The 18,741-nt window shown below is 41.1% G+C and overlaps 1 protein-coding gene across 2 annotated transcripts in view; it reads left to right on the top strand.

Moving 5' to 3' along the window:
* sertad2b (SERTA domain containing 2b) overlaps positions 1-18,353 on the top strand; it is a 44,467-nt gene extending 26,114 nt beyond the window's left edge. Inside the window, exons 1-2 of one of the 2 annotated variants that reach the window (XM_086258326.1) lie at positions 3,451-3,553; positions 14,315-18,353. In XM_086258326.1, coding sequence (XP_086114452.1) covers positions 3,549-3,553; positions 14,315-15,578 — 1,269 coding nt within the window. In that variant the 5' untranslated portion in view covers positions 3,451-3,548 and the 3' untranslated portion in view covers positions 15,579-18,353. Of the gene's footprint in view, positions 1-3,450; positions 3,554-14,314 lie in introns of those variants that run through there. The other variant, XM_086258327.1, reaches the window with a different exon arrangement.
* The last annotated feature ends 388 nt before the right edge of the window (positions 18,354-18,741 follow it).

Below are 18,741 nucleotides of genomic sequence, written 5' to 3'. Positions count from 1 at the left end.
CCATAATCCCTGTGTTACCACCCAAAGGTGCAACACAGTGATGGATGAAAGCGCGGTGATGGATGGATGCAGCTTCATGCGCTGGGTGTTGAGTTGGACCAGTGAACTCACCGTGAGTCAGGTTCACAGTTATAGTGGCACACACACACACGCACACACACACACGGACACACACAACCTGATATGTGATGAGTAAGTTATCTAGTTCCTGGTCTGACATGAGAACCTCGGAAAAAATGAAATAATTGAATGGCAGGAAAATATGTAGAATCGGAGAGACAAAAACAGAGGCACAGGAAGAAAATTAAGGTTAAGGCATCAGCAAAAACTTTTACTCAGTGAGGGAAATAAAAGAGCAAAGGAGAAATAAATAGATAAATGGAGGGAGGGAGGGATATTGTGGGTGCAGCTCTCTCCAGTTGGTGTTGCTATGGCCCTGCCCTCCCTGCTCACTGAGCCATTTCCTGTTTTTGACCTGAAATCTTTATTTAGAGCCATCCCTCCTCGCTGCTCTGCATTCATGAGTCAACTCAGAGTCCAGAGAGATGAACGCGCTACTAAAATCAGATCTCCATTCACCACAGAAACTACGTATGCACCCTGGCTAACCCACTGGTTATCTGTACAGCAGCCGGGGCTTCATTCGGGTCTGTTTGCATGATTAAGAAACAATAGGACACATCCTTGTTGCCAAAAATAACCATTTCTCTGTCTGATCTGTTGCTTCCACAAGTTCTTCAGTGCTGAATCATTGAACAAGTTCGTTTAAATAATACTATACTTTGTATGTCTCTCAGCACTTATCTAAGCATGAATTTAGACCCTGTTATGCCAGAATTATAAATGAAGCAAGTGGAACATTACATGGTGGAATCAATGGAAGTTGTGTAAAAAGTCGCAGAAGCAAAAGCATTTGATTGTGTATTGAACTGTGATGTCTTTGGAGTTGTGAGAGAAAAGAGACCCCAAAACCTTGGATTGTTGTTTGTCATTCACTCTTATGTCCTATAATCTGGTATACAGAAGAGAAAGAACTAGAAAGTTGATAGGAGTGAAATTTTAGAATTTGTGTCATGAAATTTTCATTGAATATCTGCTAATTACGAGCCAGAGCTTGTTATTGAGTGAAGAGATGTACGAGCCTGAGAAGAAAACGACACAAGACAGAGCTCAGGGAGCTTCTAGCAAATGAAGACTGTAAAGAAAAGACGAACATAGCTGCGGTGGCATCACAAATTGGTTTAAAGTCTTGATGTGCCATTTTAGGTATCAGATTCTTGTTTTCTTTTTCTCTTTTTCCAAACTAAACATAACCACATTTGGAAAACAGTGTGGAGCTGTTAGTATCAGCTGATACTATGATTGGCTGGCTAGCTTCGTTGGCAAAATGAGGGAGTAATTCAGTGTATAAGTGCAATTGCTTTTGCCAGTGTTAGCTGCTGTTAGCCTCTGTTAGCTGCAGTTAGTGATACATTTCTTAAAGTGGATCTTGCATTGTTGGACTCGGACATGTATATAACAAATAAACTCTTATACGATGCAATCAATCAAACAAAACTGCAGTTTTGAATATTAACTTGGATAATGTTTAGCCAGCATGTTGTCAACTGTCTAAAGACAGATGGGTCTCATGTCTAGTCTGCAGGTAGCGTTGCCTCTTTCATTTGTGTTTTTGCATCTTTGGTAACGGGGACGCCATCTCAGATGATAAAGCATATGTGTTTTATTTGCCTGAATGGTATGCGAGCACCTAAGAGATCTCATCTCCTCTGCCTTTGGCGTAATGCGTGCATGTAGTAGCCACGTATAATATGCGATTGGCAGAACAGCGATGTCCACTGCTATCAAGATAGCTTTACTAGATTATTTCTAGGTTTATGACAATTAATCAGTTTGCTGGAAAACATTGTTACAGACTCATCACTGAATACTTGTGAATACAATATTATTTTTATTATTATTATTAAATAACCAAAAAATAACTTGATTGCCATTTCTTTTATTTCTCAGTTAGACTAACCTGTTTCATATAACATGTGGTTTAAAAAAAATCATTAAAAAAACCTGATAGCCAAAATGCCGAGCTTAAACTTACGGGACGGGACTTTACTAAACAATGAGTGACACTGTAATTTGTGTCCACCTATATTTACAGCCTCTTTGCTGCTTGTTAGAATTGAGCTGTAGCATAGCTTACATTGTCATCACCAAAGTTTCTAAGCCAAATATCTTGAAAAGATGCACAGGTGACTTTTATTGTGTACTTCCTGGTGTGAGCAGTGTACCTTAAAGGTCTAATTCCTGTTTTTGCCACCTTTAAAACCACAGAAACTGACAGTTGGTATCTGGAAACACTGAGGTCCAGTAGATGGAAATACAACAAGTTGATTAAAGGCTGCCCTAGGAACATGCCGCCTGTCTTAAAAAAGTGTTATGAGGCTATATTAGGGCACAACTGGGCAGCGTGCAACAGAGGGCATCGGGGCCACAAACGGTCTGTGTGCCCATTTTGTGCCTCAGGATGCGCCGGTGAACTGGTGTTTTTGTCTGCACGGAGCAGACTGCCGGGTTTTGTTTGAGTTTACCGGACATCACCCTGCCATCTGCTGCAGAGTAGGATGGATGTCAGTAACCAGCTAAAAGGCACCGGCCGTGCACTCTTCATTTCCGTCACCACTGACTACTGTAGTATTAATCAAGGAATAAATGAATGAATTTCATCTTTTTAATGCATTCGACAATATGAAATAGCGAAAAAAATCTGAAACGAGTATAAAATTGCTTACATATAAGGAGCCTTGACAATGCATTAATTTCGTTTCTAATGTTATTAATGTTTAATTAACTAGTCTTACACTGAGTGGGAGAGAGAAGGCACAGCGTTAAGACATTGTGTGTGTTTGTGTGTGTGTGAGAGAGAGCGAGTGAGTGTGTGGGTGGAAGGGTGGGCGGGGCAAAGTTGACGATGCTGCCTTTCGGGGCAGCTGTTCGGTTTCAGCTTCTCTTGTGGCGTTCATGTGTTCCTCGTAAATATATGAACCATGACAAAAATGGATTCTGGCATAACGGTAATTATGCAGTTGTTAAATTAAAGTGGCATCGGGAGTGTAACTGATGCTCAATGGAAAGCCACTTCCAGAAACTCAATTCCATCTAACAAGGAAAGGATGCGTATTTGTTAAGGGCTGTGTATTCTTACTACACATTTTGTCGATCCGTCAAAGTGAAACTTTTAAAAAGAAAATATATCAGCCCTCCTAAGTATCCGATAGTAGATTTTCATGTGTACCACATAACCCTAACAAACTCGTTTTTTTTCGGAAAATGACACTAAAGTGCGGGACATTAGCGCACGTGCTTTTCACCTCGCGAGCGGGTCCGGCAGCTCTTGAAGGCAGCAGCGTTCCTGTAAGCGGAGGCAGTTTTCTCCTCCTATCAGCGCCATTGTGTGACAGAGTCTCCGGGAGCTCGGACGGACTGGTTTTCTGTAGGCGACGGGACTGTTTAAATACCCTCCATGTTACTCTTTAAACACCCGGCGGACCTGGATGCGGTAAGACGTCGTTTCTCACATTTTAAAGAGCAAAGCAAAAACCACGCCGAACAAGTATGTTAAATTTCGGCGTGACTGTGTAATTTATTGGTAATGAATAATAGAAACGATGAGGGCTAGTGTTTCAGGGCTGCTGCGGGGTAGCTGAGTCTTGTTGAAAAAAGTTTCACTATTAATATTTGCAATTACCAGTTCGCTCTGTACTTCCACGGACCGTCGTTCTCTCTGTTATACAAACTCAGTCCAGCTGACAGAGTCGAGCCAGCAGCCGCCACTTCTGAGTTGGTCTGTCCGATAAACTTTTCAGTCCTCAAAATACACTGAAGGCTTTCACTGAAGAAAAACGTGAAATAAATAGACAGGTTATCTTTGACTACTGTTTATCTACAGTTAATTTGAACATTTGGCTGTAAAAAATGACACAAGTCGGTGTCAACACACTTACGTTTAATTGGCAATCAAACAAACATGTAAAGTCAACTTAGTAGAAGTGAGTTGACAACAACAAGACATAAAAGTCAGGTTTGATGATTGAGTATATTTCAATGGTATTTATTTTATAATGTGTTATTATATATATATATATATATATATATATATATATATATATATATATATATACACACAACACATACATATATGTATGTATATATATGTGTGTGTGTGTATATGTATGTATATATATATATATATATATATATATATATATATATATATATATATATATATATACACAACACATACATATATGTATGTATATATATGTGTGTGTGTGTATATGTATATGTGTGTATATATATATATATATATATATATATATATGTATGTATGTATGTGTGTGTGTATATATATATATATACATATACACACACACATATATATATACATACATATATGTATGTGTTGTGTGTATATATATATATATTTATATATATATATACACACAACACATACATATATGTATGTATGTGTGTATATATATATAATTATATATATATATGTGTGTGTGTATATGTGTATATATATATATATATATATATATATATATATATATATATATATATATATGTGTGTGTGTGTGTGTGTGTATATGTGTATATATATATATATATATATATATATATATATATATATATATATATATATGTGTGTGTGTGTGTGTGTGTGTGTGTGTGTATACACAACTGCCACTCTTCCACTTCCTCGTAATCCCGTCATACAAAACTTGGCTGCAGTTCGGCAACGTTCAGCAGAGGGCGCTGAGGAGCCAGTCCTCAATCTATTGTGTGAGCTACTTGAATAAATTATTTAAATAAAGTAATTAATTACATTGGCTTCTTAAGGAAAAGAACGCATTTTAATTTGGACAAAAAGACACTTAAGTCCTTTTGGCTTTCCTAATAGGAAGCTACTAGCGTTCTTCTATTCCATGCTGATTGATCCATTAAAGGATTTATGAAATGATAAACAATGGCTAGACATGTAGAACTGTAAAGAAATTGACCTATGTCTAAGCAGCAGTTGGTTGTGGTTGCTGGTTCGTGTCTTAAGTGAAAATCGTAGAGTGGCTCTTGGTACTGTGACATGCCTTAACACTCCCAGAAAGGCTTTTTGGTGAAATCAAAACCTGGAAACAAAACAAAGTTTCAGCTCCATAGGGCTTCCACTCATTCTGGACTATCTCGTGAGCCCCCCGCTACGATATCCTGCTATTGGCTACCTTTGTGAGACGTAGTGTTGGACACCAGTGAAGCAGTGAACTGTGTTTCTTAAACCTAAGTAAGTGTAGCTGTTGTGGTAAAGTTGAGGGGCCTCTAACTTTCATAAGAAGCACCACAACACATACGAGAACTCCTCTAATGACAGCAACTCCTCACTTTTTGGTTGTGACCTGCAAGCTGTGCATCAGCCATGTCAGAGGTACTTACTTTGCGCTCACGAGTACCCACAACATAGACCTAGCATCAGACCACAGACAGTCAGCAGATGTGCTGCAGAGTTATACAACTGTAAATGAGCAGAAAACCACACAGGGGGAGAGAGGAAAGCCTAGTTTTTACTGAATGGGGAAGTCCTCAGGAGGTCTCCAAATTCCAGGTAGGGTCTAGAGTCCATTTAATATTTCCAAATTGTACTATTTGGTTTACTGGAGCATTTCCAGTTCCGGAAAAAACAATCCTGATTTTATTTTTGCACCCAGGCAGCTCGTTCAGCTCATGCTGCCATCTCCAGAACAAATGCATCAGCATCGAGCTGGGAGGAAAACATTAAAGCTCAGAGAGCCTGGATGTTGCAGAAGACATGACAGCTGCAGGCTTTTATTTTGAATCTGTAAGACCTGATAATAACAGAGTTTGATGCATGAGGGGTGGTTAATGTAGGTGAGCTGTATACCTTTAGCATGTGTGAGCGGTGCAGTAGCAAGGCTTGGTTTGTGCTGATGAGGATTATATTCAAGTAATACGGGTGCTGTCTGCAGTTGAAACGATGACACTCGCAGTACTGAAGCTGGTGCTGCTGTAACAAGGTGGGCACTGTGGTAAAAAGGCAGATTTTTGCCATGATGTGGCGCGTGCTGCAGTAATAAGGCGCATACTGCAGTAATAAGGTGGGTACTATTTCACACCCGATGACCAGACATGTCAACGCTGTAGATTTCTGCAGTTTCAGAGGCTTTGTCACTGGAAGTGTCAAGCTGTTTTCTCCCTCGGTGGCTCAGTGGAGAGAGTGGAGCGCTCAACAGCATGTAGACATGTCTGCTGACCTAAATCTGCTCTCTTCTTCTGCCTTTTATTTATAGACTTAAGTGTGCGTCTGTGTGTGTGTGTGTGTGTGTGTGTGTGTGTGTGTGTGTGTGTGTGTGTGTGTGTGTGTGTGAGAGAGAGAGAGACAGACAGACAGAGAGAGTCAGTTTGTGCATGAATATAAAAAATTACCAGAAATTTGAGAAACACACGCTCACTTTTTGTGCTTGTTCATTGTGTGCTACTGCATAGTTCTTTAGGAAGTGGAAAATGGTGAACTGTCCCTTTAACAGAAGTGAGCAAAGTTATGATGTTATATAAAAAAGGCACCTGACATGGCTGTCTTTTATGATTGACATAGGGTCCAGTGTACTGACTGGGGGGCCCTGAGTGGCAAAGCCCCTCTGAAATGTGTCATATCAGTTCAGCTATGTGCAGAAATTAGGGAAGGAAACAAGGAGGCTGGATCCCCTTTTTCTGGGAAAAACTGTGAATGCATGTTTTTTTTATTAATATAAAAAGTTTTGGCACCTGTTGAAGAAGTTTTGGTTTCCCATAAAAAGGAAAATCACCTGGATTGAGACACAAAACATGCTTTAAACGCTCCTGTGGATTTAAGCTTTAATATATTCTTAGTTGCTAGTTACACCTACATTAATAACAAGGTTTTATGTGCTATGTGTTCTATTTTTCGCACCTCATATTATAATCTAATCCAAACTTCAACTAAATACTACCAGCTAGGTGTGTCTAATAAACAGGCTACTGAATATAGCTTTATCATGAGTCCAGGGGGAAGAAAGTGACTCTGTTGCTTTGTCCCTGAACTTCGGACTTCTTTTTCACTGTTCTTTTACCTTAACACTGCGAGTAATGTTGGTGGTCCGAACTAGAGCATGTGAAAATCTCTTAAGTAACTTTAGACTTTTCAAACACTGTGAATGTGTGACTTTGATTTATGTAGTCAAACATGAATCAGAAAAATGAATTCTGATGCATTTAAAGCCCAGAAATGAAGTATTTGCGGCATCAGCGAGGTCCTCAAGACTTTTTGTTTTAGCATCACTTCACAAAAAGGGTTAAAATGCAACCTGTGCTTGCCGTGCCAGTACTCTCTCACACACACATGCGCACACACACCGGTGCTTCTTTATTAATGGGATGTTGCATGTTGTCCAGTTGGAGCTGCAGTGTTTTGTAACCATGTCCGTCATTATGTAAGAGATCATAGTGAATTCCCTGTCTGATACCCAGCTGACCTCTGTCATGTGAGTGTTTATGATCACTATGAGACACACACACACGCACGCACACACACACGCACGCACGCACGCACACACACACACACACACACACACACACACACACACACACACACACACACACACACACAGATGGACATTGTTTCCAGCAGTATGATTGGCTTATTTATTTTGCTTTGGACGCTCTACTACCATCTGTCCTCCCTCCTTGTTGTTCCACAAAAGCACTCAGGAACATTTTTTTCCCAGGGATTTGAAAATAAAAGTGTTTTCCAGATTAAGGATGTCTTGTATAAATGGAATTTGTTGGGCCACAACTGACCTCTTATTCAAAATATTATGATAAAATTACACTGCACAATTGCACTTGAATTTGCTGGAGGTGAAATCACAAATGGAATGGCCTTCGCTTCTGTAATCAACCTTTTTTCACCTTCTCCACATCTTCTTTTTAAACCACATGTGCAAGGTGAACCTTGGCTTGCTTAATGAAAAGTCTTTTGGGGAATGACATACGTGTGTTTTCTTCTTTTATTAGAGGTCAATGAAAAAGAGAACATTTAAGGGAGAAGAAAAGGCAGCAAGGCGTTGATAAGGATTTTCAATGATTGTCGATGCTTATGAGTAATTGGGGCACGCCTCAGCGCATGTGTGCAAGCACTCAAATATGTCAGAAAACCGGTATTCTTACAGTAGTAGACAGAGCAGGAGCAGTATCAGCTGTAGTAGCTTGTATCGTCATAGTGTAATTGTATCTTAAGTTGTGTGTGGAAGTGTAGAAGCTGGTGAGTGTAGTCAGTCTGGTCAGGCCAGAACTACACCATCTCTTCCTCTGGGTTTTGTCTGGAATGTGTTTACTAGTTCTGCATTGTGTGTGTGTGTGTGTGTGTGTGTGTGTGAGTGAGAGAGGAAAAAAGAGGGAGACACAGAGGAGTGAGTTGGACAGCGTTGTCCTCATGTGCAGAGCTGGGTGCATTACAGTGAGGAAGAACGGGATGGCGCAGTCATGCCTGCAGACTGCTGTCGAACACCCGTCCAACTTTGACTGCTTTCTTGCTCGACCTGCAGGAGTGTAGTGGAGTGTTTGCACTTTGTGCATCTAGAGAACCTGAAATAGCCCGATGTGGAGGTGAGGGGGTGGGAGGGGTGGATGCGCAGCTGAGGCATGGAAACCAGCGTATCCGGTTACAGGATCATAATATCACTGCAGAGTCCATCCACTAGCACTGCACTACTGCACAACACACACTCACTACAGTCAGCTCTCGGAGTACCATGCACAGCCCGCACGTCTGTGCGTTTACAGGCTAACATGCACTTCCACACAGCAGAGCTCACCTCTGCATGTAAAAAAAGCTCTACATGGTCCTTTACTGTGATTTTGGGATTCGATTCACACCATGCTCTTTATTTGTTCATGCAAAGTCATCCCTTCTTATCGGTCATCTTTTCCTCTTCGCTTCATGTGATTGTTTTACTAGAAAGGCCACTTTTCTGAAAGCTTTGTCAGCTTTTAATGTAATCATATCTTTATCACACGCTTAGCTGCAAGCACCTATCAGATTGTAAATTTCACGTTAAGGTGCTATTTGATTGTAGCGTGGTTCTATCAGTTGCAGTAAATCCTTCCTTTATGAAGTAGACGAGCCCAAAGACATTCAGGGGGCCAGCCCAGTGTGTGGTTAGCTCTTGGTTTTGTATCAGGATATTTGGTGATATTTTACGCTGCAGGCAACACCAAAGAAATGCTTCTTTTGACAAATGTTTTTCTCATGAATCTGATAGAATAGAATAGAATTCAACTTTATTGTCATTGCACATGCACAGGTACAGGGCAACGAAATGCAGTTTGCATCCATCCAGAAGTGCTTTAGTGATATAGATATATTACAATATATATTAGCAATAATATAGATATGTGAGTATATTACAGAAATGGGTCTATTATGTTATAATGTACACGGTATGAAGTATGTTGTGAATATTCTATAACTATAAGTATGTACAGGCTGTAGTGAGTACAAGCTATGTACAGGATATGAACAGGATATAAATATGAAAAACTATACAGAATATGAAATAAATAACTTTACAGAAATCTGAGATATACAGCTATACAGAAATGGGAACTATGCAAGTTGTAAACAGTTGTAGGGTTAAAGATTATCGAATGTACAGAATGATTATTTACACAGAGCTATACAGTAGTGCAGTTAAGATAAGTGAGGGTGTAGATAGTTTCTACAGAGGCTATATAAAGTGCTAGTGGTTGTGAGTGGTGGTTCAGTCCATGTTATTATTGTGTGTTTGAGGGTACAGTTGTCCATTGTGGGTGTGTGTATGTTCAGTCCATGAGTTAACGTGGGTCAGATGTCAGGAGGCAGAGTTCAGGAGTCTGACAGCTGTGGGGAAGAAGCTGATGACTCTGATAGGAGTAATTGTTTATGTATTGATTTGGATTTGTTTGGCATATTTTGCAAAGGCAAGGAGAAAAGGATTAAACGCAATAAATAAACAGTTTTTGTTTGCCATACTTAGATATTGGACTTTGAGTAAAGTTTTGTCTACTTTGTATCGTCTGCCTCTGATGATGATGATGGTTGTAACCTTTCACAGAGTATTGTTACTTCTGTAACTACTGATTTTGTTTTGCAACTCTGTATCAAATGTAATGTAGTGAGTACAAGGGGAAAATTAGTTCTATTTTTGACCTTCAGAACTGCAGCTTGTTGTATTTCTACTCAAAGCTTCTTTGCTTTGAAGGTCGGAATATACCTTTTACTATGTTTACCTCATGGGAAAAAGGTAGTTTTAATACCTTACTTTGCAAGACAGCTAACAGTGATTCACGTCGTCACAATGACCTTGAATAAAGATCGCGGCTCCATTTTAGAGCGTAGCACTCCTCCACGGCTATGCTTTATCACTTCGACTCATTTATGACCTGTTTTTCTTCCCCTCGTGCGGTCATATCTAGACATGGCTCATAGAGAGTAGGATGGTGCTGGGCCTGTGAACTTTGACAGCCGTCGGAACGGGGAGGTGGAGGATGTGATGTAAATGCTGAAGGGCGGATGAAAAAGAACGACTGAGAAGAAGTAAAATTCCAGAAAGTGAGCAAAGAAGATGTGGAGTAGAAGGAAAGGGAAGAGGAGGATAATGAAGTGGAATGTAAGGGGTGGGGCACCTCTGGTATGTCAGCCCTGCACTCAGTGTGTGCGAATGTGTGTGTGTGTGTGTGTGAGCCTAAACACCCCACCATGACTCAGTGAGTCAGACATGCGCAGCTGCTTCAGCTCTCAATCACACACCCGCAAAATGCTTTGAAACTATCTCTGTTGCTCTCTCTTTGATTCTCTGTTTCTGTCTCTCTCTGACACTCTCTGATTCGCCATTTCCCTGGAAGATCCACAAGCAGCTGCAGTGGGTGGAGAGGCTGCTTTTTTAAATTAACACACACACACAAATGTTAAAAATCAGTCATTCATTTTTGAATGAACTCCCAACAATTTCTTTACTGCAGTAAAGAAACACATAGTTTAAAAAAATGTGTTGATTTTTCAAACTATTTCTTTGTGGATTAGTGTTGACACACAAAGGCTGTTTAGAAAAGATTCATGGAGCTTCTGGGACTGAAAGGTGAAGACAATGCTGTGGTGCATTAATCCTGCATTCTTTCTATTGGCCAGCAGGGGGCAACTCCTCTGGTTTCAAAGAGTTTTGTTGAATAAGTCTATGGAAAACTGGCCCAACTAACACTCAATCATCACGGTTTCAAAAAAATGGCAACACTGAAAATGCTCAAGTTGAGACACCACAAACTAGCGGATGAAATCTTAGAGGTCCTCTCTCTATCAGCACAGAGCAAGCAAGGCTTAGCCTAACATCTTGAGGATAATTATAATTTAACAAAAAACAGACAGAGTTTAAGAGACTACTTGAAAACACCTGATGCACATCATGAAGCTAATGAAGCATCTGCCCAAACTCAGACTGCTGAAAAGTGTGCCATGCAGATAGATAGAGCAAGCTTTTCCTCCAAGGCTGGCTATCTCTGGACTCTCTCTCACCTGGGGCTGAAGCAGTGGGGTGCTTAGTGGTCTCTCTTTCATCTGATGATGGCTGTCTAAACTATAGCAACCAGCCCAGCCTTTAATCCAGTGTGTCCTCCACAGCTCACCGGATTTTTAAATAGCAATGTTATTTTTCGTAACATGATCAAGAAAAGTCCTCATTTAATTTTTTTGTGAACAGCTTTTGTTTTTGTTTTATTATCAAGGTCACTATGACATATATAACAAAGAAGTCTAACATTAAAACAAAAGTAAAAATGTAGTTTGTTTTCTTTGCTGTTTTTCAGATTTTTGTCCACATATATGATATACAAACTATAATTTAATAATAAAGACAATCCTACAGTTTTCAGTTGTCTTGCTTTTGAGGGGAACAGCTTGATGAGAATAAGTGAATAAGCCAGGACTAGTTCATACAAAATAAAATGTTAATACTTCTGATTCTCCACACTTGAAGAGCTGGCTGTCACAAGAATGGAGGAGATGTGATATCGTTTATAGGTGAAGAAATTCATAGTTTTCATACGTGCACTCAAAAAAATTGAATCAACATGAAACAATTAGGGAAAGGATTTTTTAATGTGATTAAATTGCTGTATTTTCGTTTTATACAATTCTGTTATTCCAACTTAAAGCATTTGAGTTGGACCAACTTAGTTAATTAATGATGAATCAACTTATTTACTGCAGTTGAGTCCAATTTAATAAAGCTTTGTAATGTGCATCTTTTTTTCCCTCCAGTTGAATGGATTTATAACAAATTTCACACAGCAGTCACTCCATACTAAAAAAAGAAGTAGGGAAGTTATGATTTCAAGGCTTGATACAGAATTTTCTTTATGTTTTTGTCCTTGGTGGGTGCATAGCTGCAATTATTTAAAACCAGATATATATGAAAATGTTCGTCGTCAGACTAAGACTTTTAACAGGTTAAACCACAATAAATAGCCACAATAAATAGCAATAGCATGTAGCCTAACATCCTGTAACAACAGCGAAATGTTACCAACAACCTGTGTATGTTCACCCAACAGTCTGAACCAACAGATCTGTAAGGTCTCAATAATGATGCAACTGGGGGTTCAGTGCCTGGCCCTAAAGCAACCGAGCAGCAGTGATTTGCTAGAGGGAGGAGAAAATGTTGCTCATTTCCCTCCCACCGTACCAGAGCAGTCTCACCTCCTCTTCTACTTCCTCTTCTCACTTTTTCCCCTCCTCCTCCTTGTCTTCCTCCTCTTCCTTCCTGCTCCGCCCCCATCCCCCTTCCCTCCCCTTCTCCACCAACACCACCACCTATCCCCCCCACACCCCCCACCTTCCCTCCAGTTCTTTGTCATCTCTTTGGGTGAATTCCCAGCTGACTCTGTTTGTCATGGCAACCAACCAGTCGTGGTGACTGGGCCTGCAGCTCCTGCTTCCTGTGTGTGTGTGTGTGTGTGTGTGTGTGTGAGGAATGAAGAGACGCATGCGCAGTGTGTATGTGTGTAGACAGCGGCTGGCTGCTTGAGCCTGTCAGCCTGGATTAAAGTCAAACATACTGCAGCAATGCCTTTCTTTCTTTCTTTCTTTCTTTCTTTCTTTCTTGCAGCACAGAAACAATTCAGTAGATACATGTATCTCTTAAAGCTAATATGTTTATTCAGGGAATTTCGTGCAATAATCTCTCTCAGCCGTTTTTCTCCTACTGTCCCCCCACCACGTCCTACTTAGTAACTCGGTGTGCTATTCTAATGTGGCACGAGGAGGGAGAGTGGAGGGGGTGGGCTTTAAATCTGGCCTCTGATCCTGTGGTACAGCAGGGAGCGCTGCTATTACATAACTTCTTGTTTGTGTGTGTGTGTGTGTGTGTGTGTGTGTGTGTGTGTGTGCTGGGCCTTAGTGTGCAGTGGTGAGGCTCCCAATGCAGCTGCTTATGGTTTCAATATATGTGTTTTTTTAAAATCCCCTGTCACAGTAAGCTCGTTGCGTTTAAGCAGCTTCTTGAATCACGCCAGTTAAGCTGCTATGCTTCAGTCTGAAAACTTCACTGTGGAGTATGTCAGTGTTTTAGTGAGATGAAGTTGGGTTTGATGATCATTTTATACTGTAATCCAGTTGGGATGCTGGATTTTGCTCACCATAAGAATATATCCCTCAATTGCAAGATGAGAATTTTCTTTTCTTTTCTTTTTTTTAGAATATCAGAGTTGTTTTGAGGTGTATTGTGGGGAACAAACCAGAACATGACTCTACTTACAGAGCAGGGAAACGTCCACTAGTGAGAGGAAGTAACTAGGACTGTGAAAAACTAGCTATTTATTAAGGAGTGATAGTTTATTAATGACTTTTTTTTTAAAAAGAAAAAGAAAAAGTTGAATAGTCACAAAAGTTCAATAACCTGAAAAGAGAATTGACACTTGTGTCTGGTCAGTGTAATCAGTGATTGTTGAGTAGGCCAAACCACAGTTGCTTATAAAGTGGACCTATTATGCTTTCCCTGTTTTTCGGTCATGTTTGCTTTCACAGTGCTGGATCATCACATTAAAATGGGCAAAGTCTAAACTCTAAACAGACATTTTTTTCTACTCTCAGTTTTGTGTGATGTCAGTAACATCCAGCGATAAGACAGCTAAACCCTAATGTTAGCAAAGCTATATGCGTCTTCAATAATCTCTCCTCTGTCTCTGCTTATTTGTTTTTCAGATATATGTTCGGTAAAGGTGCGAAGCGAAAGCTGGACGAGGATGAAGAGGGGCTGGAAGGCAAAACGCTGGAGGCGCCGGTGGCGGGAGGGGGGCTAGGCGTCACTCCAGAAGGTCTTTCGAAGGTGTCGTACACCTTGCAGCGGCAGACCATCTTTAACATCTCTCTGATGAAGCTGTACAGCCAACGGCCGCTGGGAGAACCCAGCCTGGAGCGCCGCGTCCTCATCAACAACATGCTCCGCCGCATCCAGGACGAACTCAAGCAAGAGGGCTCCCTGCGGCCACTTCTCCTTCCGCCCTCACCGCCACCCGACGACCCCATGGACGAAGGCTTCCGTGAGGCGCCGCCATCTTTCGGCGTTCTGTCAGCGGCAACGAGCACACAGGTATCCCAGCCTTCTGCACTGCTGATGCCAGCGATTGCTCCTCCGCCTTCACCCCACCCAATGGTGCCTCCCAACTGCCAGGTATCCCAGGCCTGCCCCAGCCGTCTGGAGGCCTGTCCTGCCCCTTTGGAGGCCTGCCTCACTCCTGCCTCTTTACTGGAGGAGGATGGTGGAGATTCAGCCTTTTGCGCGGTATCTCCACCCACCCCTCCGCTGTCACCACCCCCAGTGCAGCCTCCCATTTCAGCACCTCTGAGCCAGGCCCCCTCTGTCCCTGTGCCTGTCTTTTCCTCCTCTCTGAGTGACATGGAGTTGGGTCCTCCTACAGCCATAACAAGGACAGCAGCAGCTAATACTACGACCATGACTACCTCCCCAGCTCCCACACCAACCACCCAACCCCTCCCACCTACACCCACCAGCTCACCCAGAGACTGCAGGACTACGGGTGCTAAACCAGAGGCAGCTGCCGTTTTCCTAGTGGAAGGCCGCTGTGCTGAGCTCCGGCCAATGGACACTCTTCCTGCAGTGCCCCCAGGTGGCCTGGTAGACGTTTCCTCCTCTCCTTCTTGTCCCCCGTCCTCTTCCTCGCCCTCGCCCTTTCTCTCAGACTTGGCGTTGGATGATGTCCTGTTCGCCGACATTGACACATCCATGTATGACTTTGACCCTTGCACGACAGCAGGGGGAGCAGGGGGTGGGACAGCAAGCACCGGCGGCCTCGCCAAAGTGTCGCCAGTGGTGACGGCGGACGACCTACTCAAATCATTGGGGGCACCGTACAGCGGCCCTGCCCCCCAGGTTTCAGCCAATCAGCCTTTCAAAATTGATCTGACAGAATTGGACCACATCATGGAGGTGTTGGTGGGCTCCTGACTCAAGGATGCCCCCCCCATGAGAAACAGTTTAATCAGACTGGAATGAAAACGTGGGATCGATTTTTTTTCCTGGTTGTTGTTTTTACTTTTTTTTTTTTTAAACTCTCTTCAAAAGTCGGTAATTGTAAACATCGATGGTGATGTCAGTTAGTACTACTATGACAACTACTACTACTACTACACAACACTGTGCATGCACTGTCCTCGCCTTTCCAAATATGGAAAAGAAGTAACCGGGAAACAAACACATATAATTGTATTTCTATACTTGTGAGGACCTCCTTTGACTTCCTTCATTCCCGAAACCTAATCCTCTTTGTAATCTTTAACTTTAATCTAAGCCTTAACCCTAAGGAGTAACTGTAAATAGAAGCAATGAAATTGTCCTTGTTGTGGACAACTCTATCTACCCTTGTGGGGACACTTACTCCTCACAGGTAAAGAAATACAAGCATAAACATGAGACACACACACACACACTGTAATTATGGCTTTTAGCAGATGAGTGCCTTTCAAAATGACCACTTATTCAATTCCTGTTTTAACAGTATTTTTTTTTTTTCGTTTTAACAGCCTAGAGAGGTCACTCCTTAATGTTTTTTGTTTAATTTATTGTATTGAAACTATCGTTAAGTAAGGTAATTTCTCATGATCAAATAGTAATTATTTAATCTCTATCTTATTACAGATGCTATGTTTTATTTGTAAAGCAAGCATAAAAAGGAATATGTAGTTTTACCAGTGTGCTAGATGACATATTAGCTTGGCTATACGATTACAGTTTGGGAGTGGCTCTGCGACGCCTCGCCGATGTCTTGGTAAACTCTTTTTTGTACTTCTCCTTATCAGCAAGCACATATAACTGTGCTGGATGCTGTTTTACATGAGTTCGGTCATAGGAGCTGGTTATCATGATTCACTTGCAGCAGAATTCAAATGAGCTACACCCACAGGGGAAAGCTCGGCGTGTTTACATTGGAAGCAACAGCAGAAGCAGCAGCAGCAGCACCGACTCATGGCTCCCAGTCGGATGTAGATGATGTGAAAAGTGCAGCCTAAGCAGAGGCTTAGGGCTCACTACACGCATGTTAAATTTAGCTGCGCAGGCCTGAAAACAAAACAGCTGTTACCCCATTGCAGGGAAATTCACTGTGGTACCACTGCAACTCTTGGAATTACACAAGAAAAATGTGGGCGGTTAGTAGGACTATTATTTTTTGGGTGAGGTTTAGTTCCCTCTGATTTAGCAACACAGGTGACTGGCAAATTGTAGCAGGACATACAGTATTAAACACACCCTGAGTATGTTTACTTGTGCTTAGAATAGAAGCCCTAAAGTGCAAAATCTCATGGTTCTGCAGGACAATTTTGAGATTGCCTCAAAAAGCTCACGGGCCAGGAGGTCTAAATCTGACTCGTAAATAATAAGAATGCGGGTGAAGTAGGAAACCCAAACCACAGTGTTAACCTGATACTGCAACCATGCAAAGTGTTGTTTCAAAACACTTCCAACCCCCACCCAGCAGAGGTCACCAGTGAATATTTATGGCACTAAAACACAAAACTGGCAGTTAAGTGATTCTGAGTAACAGTTGTCTGTGGGTTTATCACTGCAAGGTACATATTACACAGAATCATCTAGTGAAAGTATAGAAGGGGCACCAGAGAGCACAGCTTTAATGTTAGTCACCATTGTAGCTGCTGTGTGCTGTATTTTCTCATCATACAGCATCTGTCAGAAGAAGCGTTTCTGGACACTGCAATGATCCAGAGGGCCGGGGAATGCCACCGGTGGCTATTTTGATTATGGAAGCGTTTTTCAGCAAGTCACCGTAAGAACCCCTGAACCCTCGTGTGTTTGCCAGCACAGCTTTGCGGTGGTCTCGCGGTATCGTTCGAGAACATTGTGTTCCAGTGGAAGATCATCAGCTTCCCAGGGTACATTTGACTTCAACTAGCTTGTAAAAGAATGGCATTTTAAACCGAAGCAGAGTGTGAGCCGAGCACATGGCAGCACCAACTAATACCATTTCTAGATGACCGTATCTTGTTGCTTTCACCATATTTAAATTTTGGAGTGCTTGTTTTTCTTTCCCTTTTTTAAATTGTCAATGAAGTTATTTATTCGTATGGATTTTCCCCCTTTTTTTGTAAATATATTTATTTTTTATGTGAACATTTGGATTGTAAATGTGTGTACAGAATGTGTGGTAGGAATGTACTTCAAAAAGGAATGTATCCGAGTGTGGAACTATGGGGTGGAAGCCATTTTTTTTATATACATAGGTAATTATATTATCTTGTTTATGTTTGTTTTGTTGCATTGTTATTGTTTTTTGTTTTTTTGATTTCTGGGGTGGCGGCCACAACTTTTTACATCTTTTGTACTCTCTTGTTCATCACTTTCCAGTTGAAGGCGAAGAGTTCATGCAGCAATACTCAAAAAGCCCATCTCAAACCTTCAGATGTCAAGTCTCCAAAGCCTGTCAGATGCTCTGATGCCAAAAGTAATGTACATAGTATGAACAACATTCAAGGTTCTGAGTCTTTTTCGATCAGTGTTTGTCACCGAATCGGTTTAAGCGCTGTCCGAGCGTGCGGCAATTTCTAACCGCAGATAAGGACTGACCACAGTCGAGGCTGAGTCCCTCTGCAAAGGCTGTATTTTACACAGACCTCAGAGCTGTGCCTTTTTCTATGCAATAGAACACAAACACACAGAGAGAAACTATCAGCTGATCACTGTATTGGGATCCAAATGTGGACTGTAGATAATATATACATATATATGTATATATACATATATATATATATGTATATATACATATATATACATATATATATATATGTATATATACATATATATATATATATACATAATAAATGAAATAAAAGTACAGCTGTCTATGAATTTGAAACAGTCTTACTTTTGTAGTTTTATATTTATATATGTATGTATGTATATATATATATATATATATAAATATACATATACAATAAACTGTAAAAAGAGCAGGTGTCTGTTGTGTCTCCTTGTCTTTGTTTTTTTGACGTGTACATGATTGAACATGAGTCACTGTCAAAGGTGGAGTGATGACAAGCAGAAGTGGAATACAACTAATAAACTGGTTCTTGGCTTAGTTAAAAAAGATGAGGGAAAT

The sequence above is a fragment of the Aulonocara sp. 'chitande type north' Nkhata Bay genome, linkage group LG13 (assembly GCF_057382095.1).
Source record: "Aulonocara sp. 'chitande type north' Nkhata Bay isolate Kocher_YH1m ecotype deep benthic linkage group LG13, A_spYH_male_GT1.1, whole genome shotgun sequence".
NCBI classification, from domain to species: Eukaryota; Metazoa; Chordata; class Actinopteri; order Cichliformes; family Cichlidae; genus Aulonocara; species Aulonocara sp. 'chitande type north' Nkhata Bay.
This window is presented reverse-complemented; position numbering and strand designations above follow the sequence as displayed.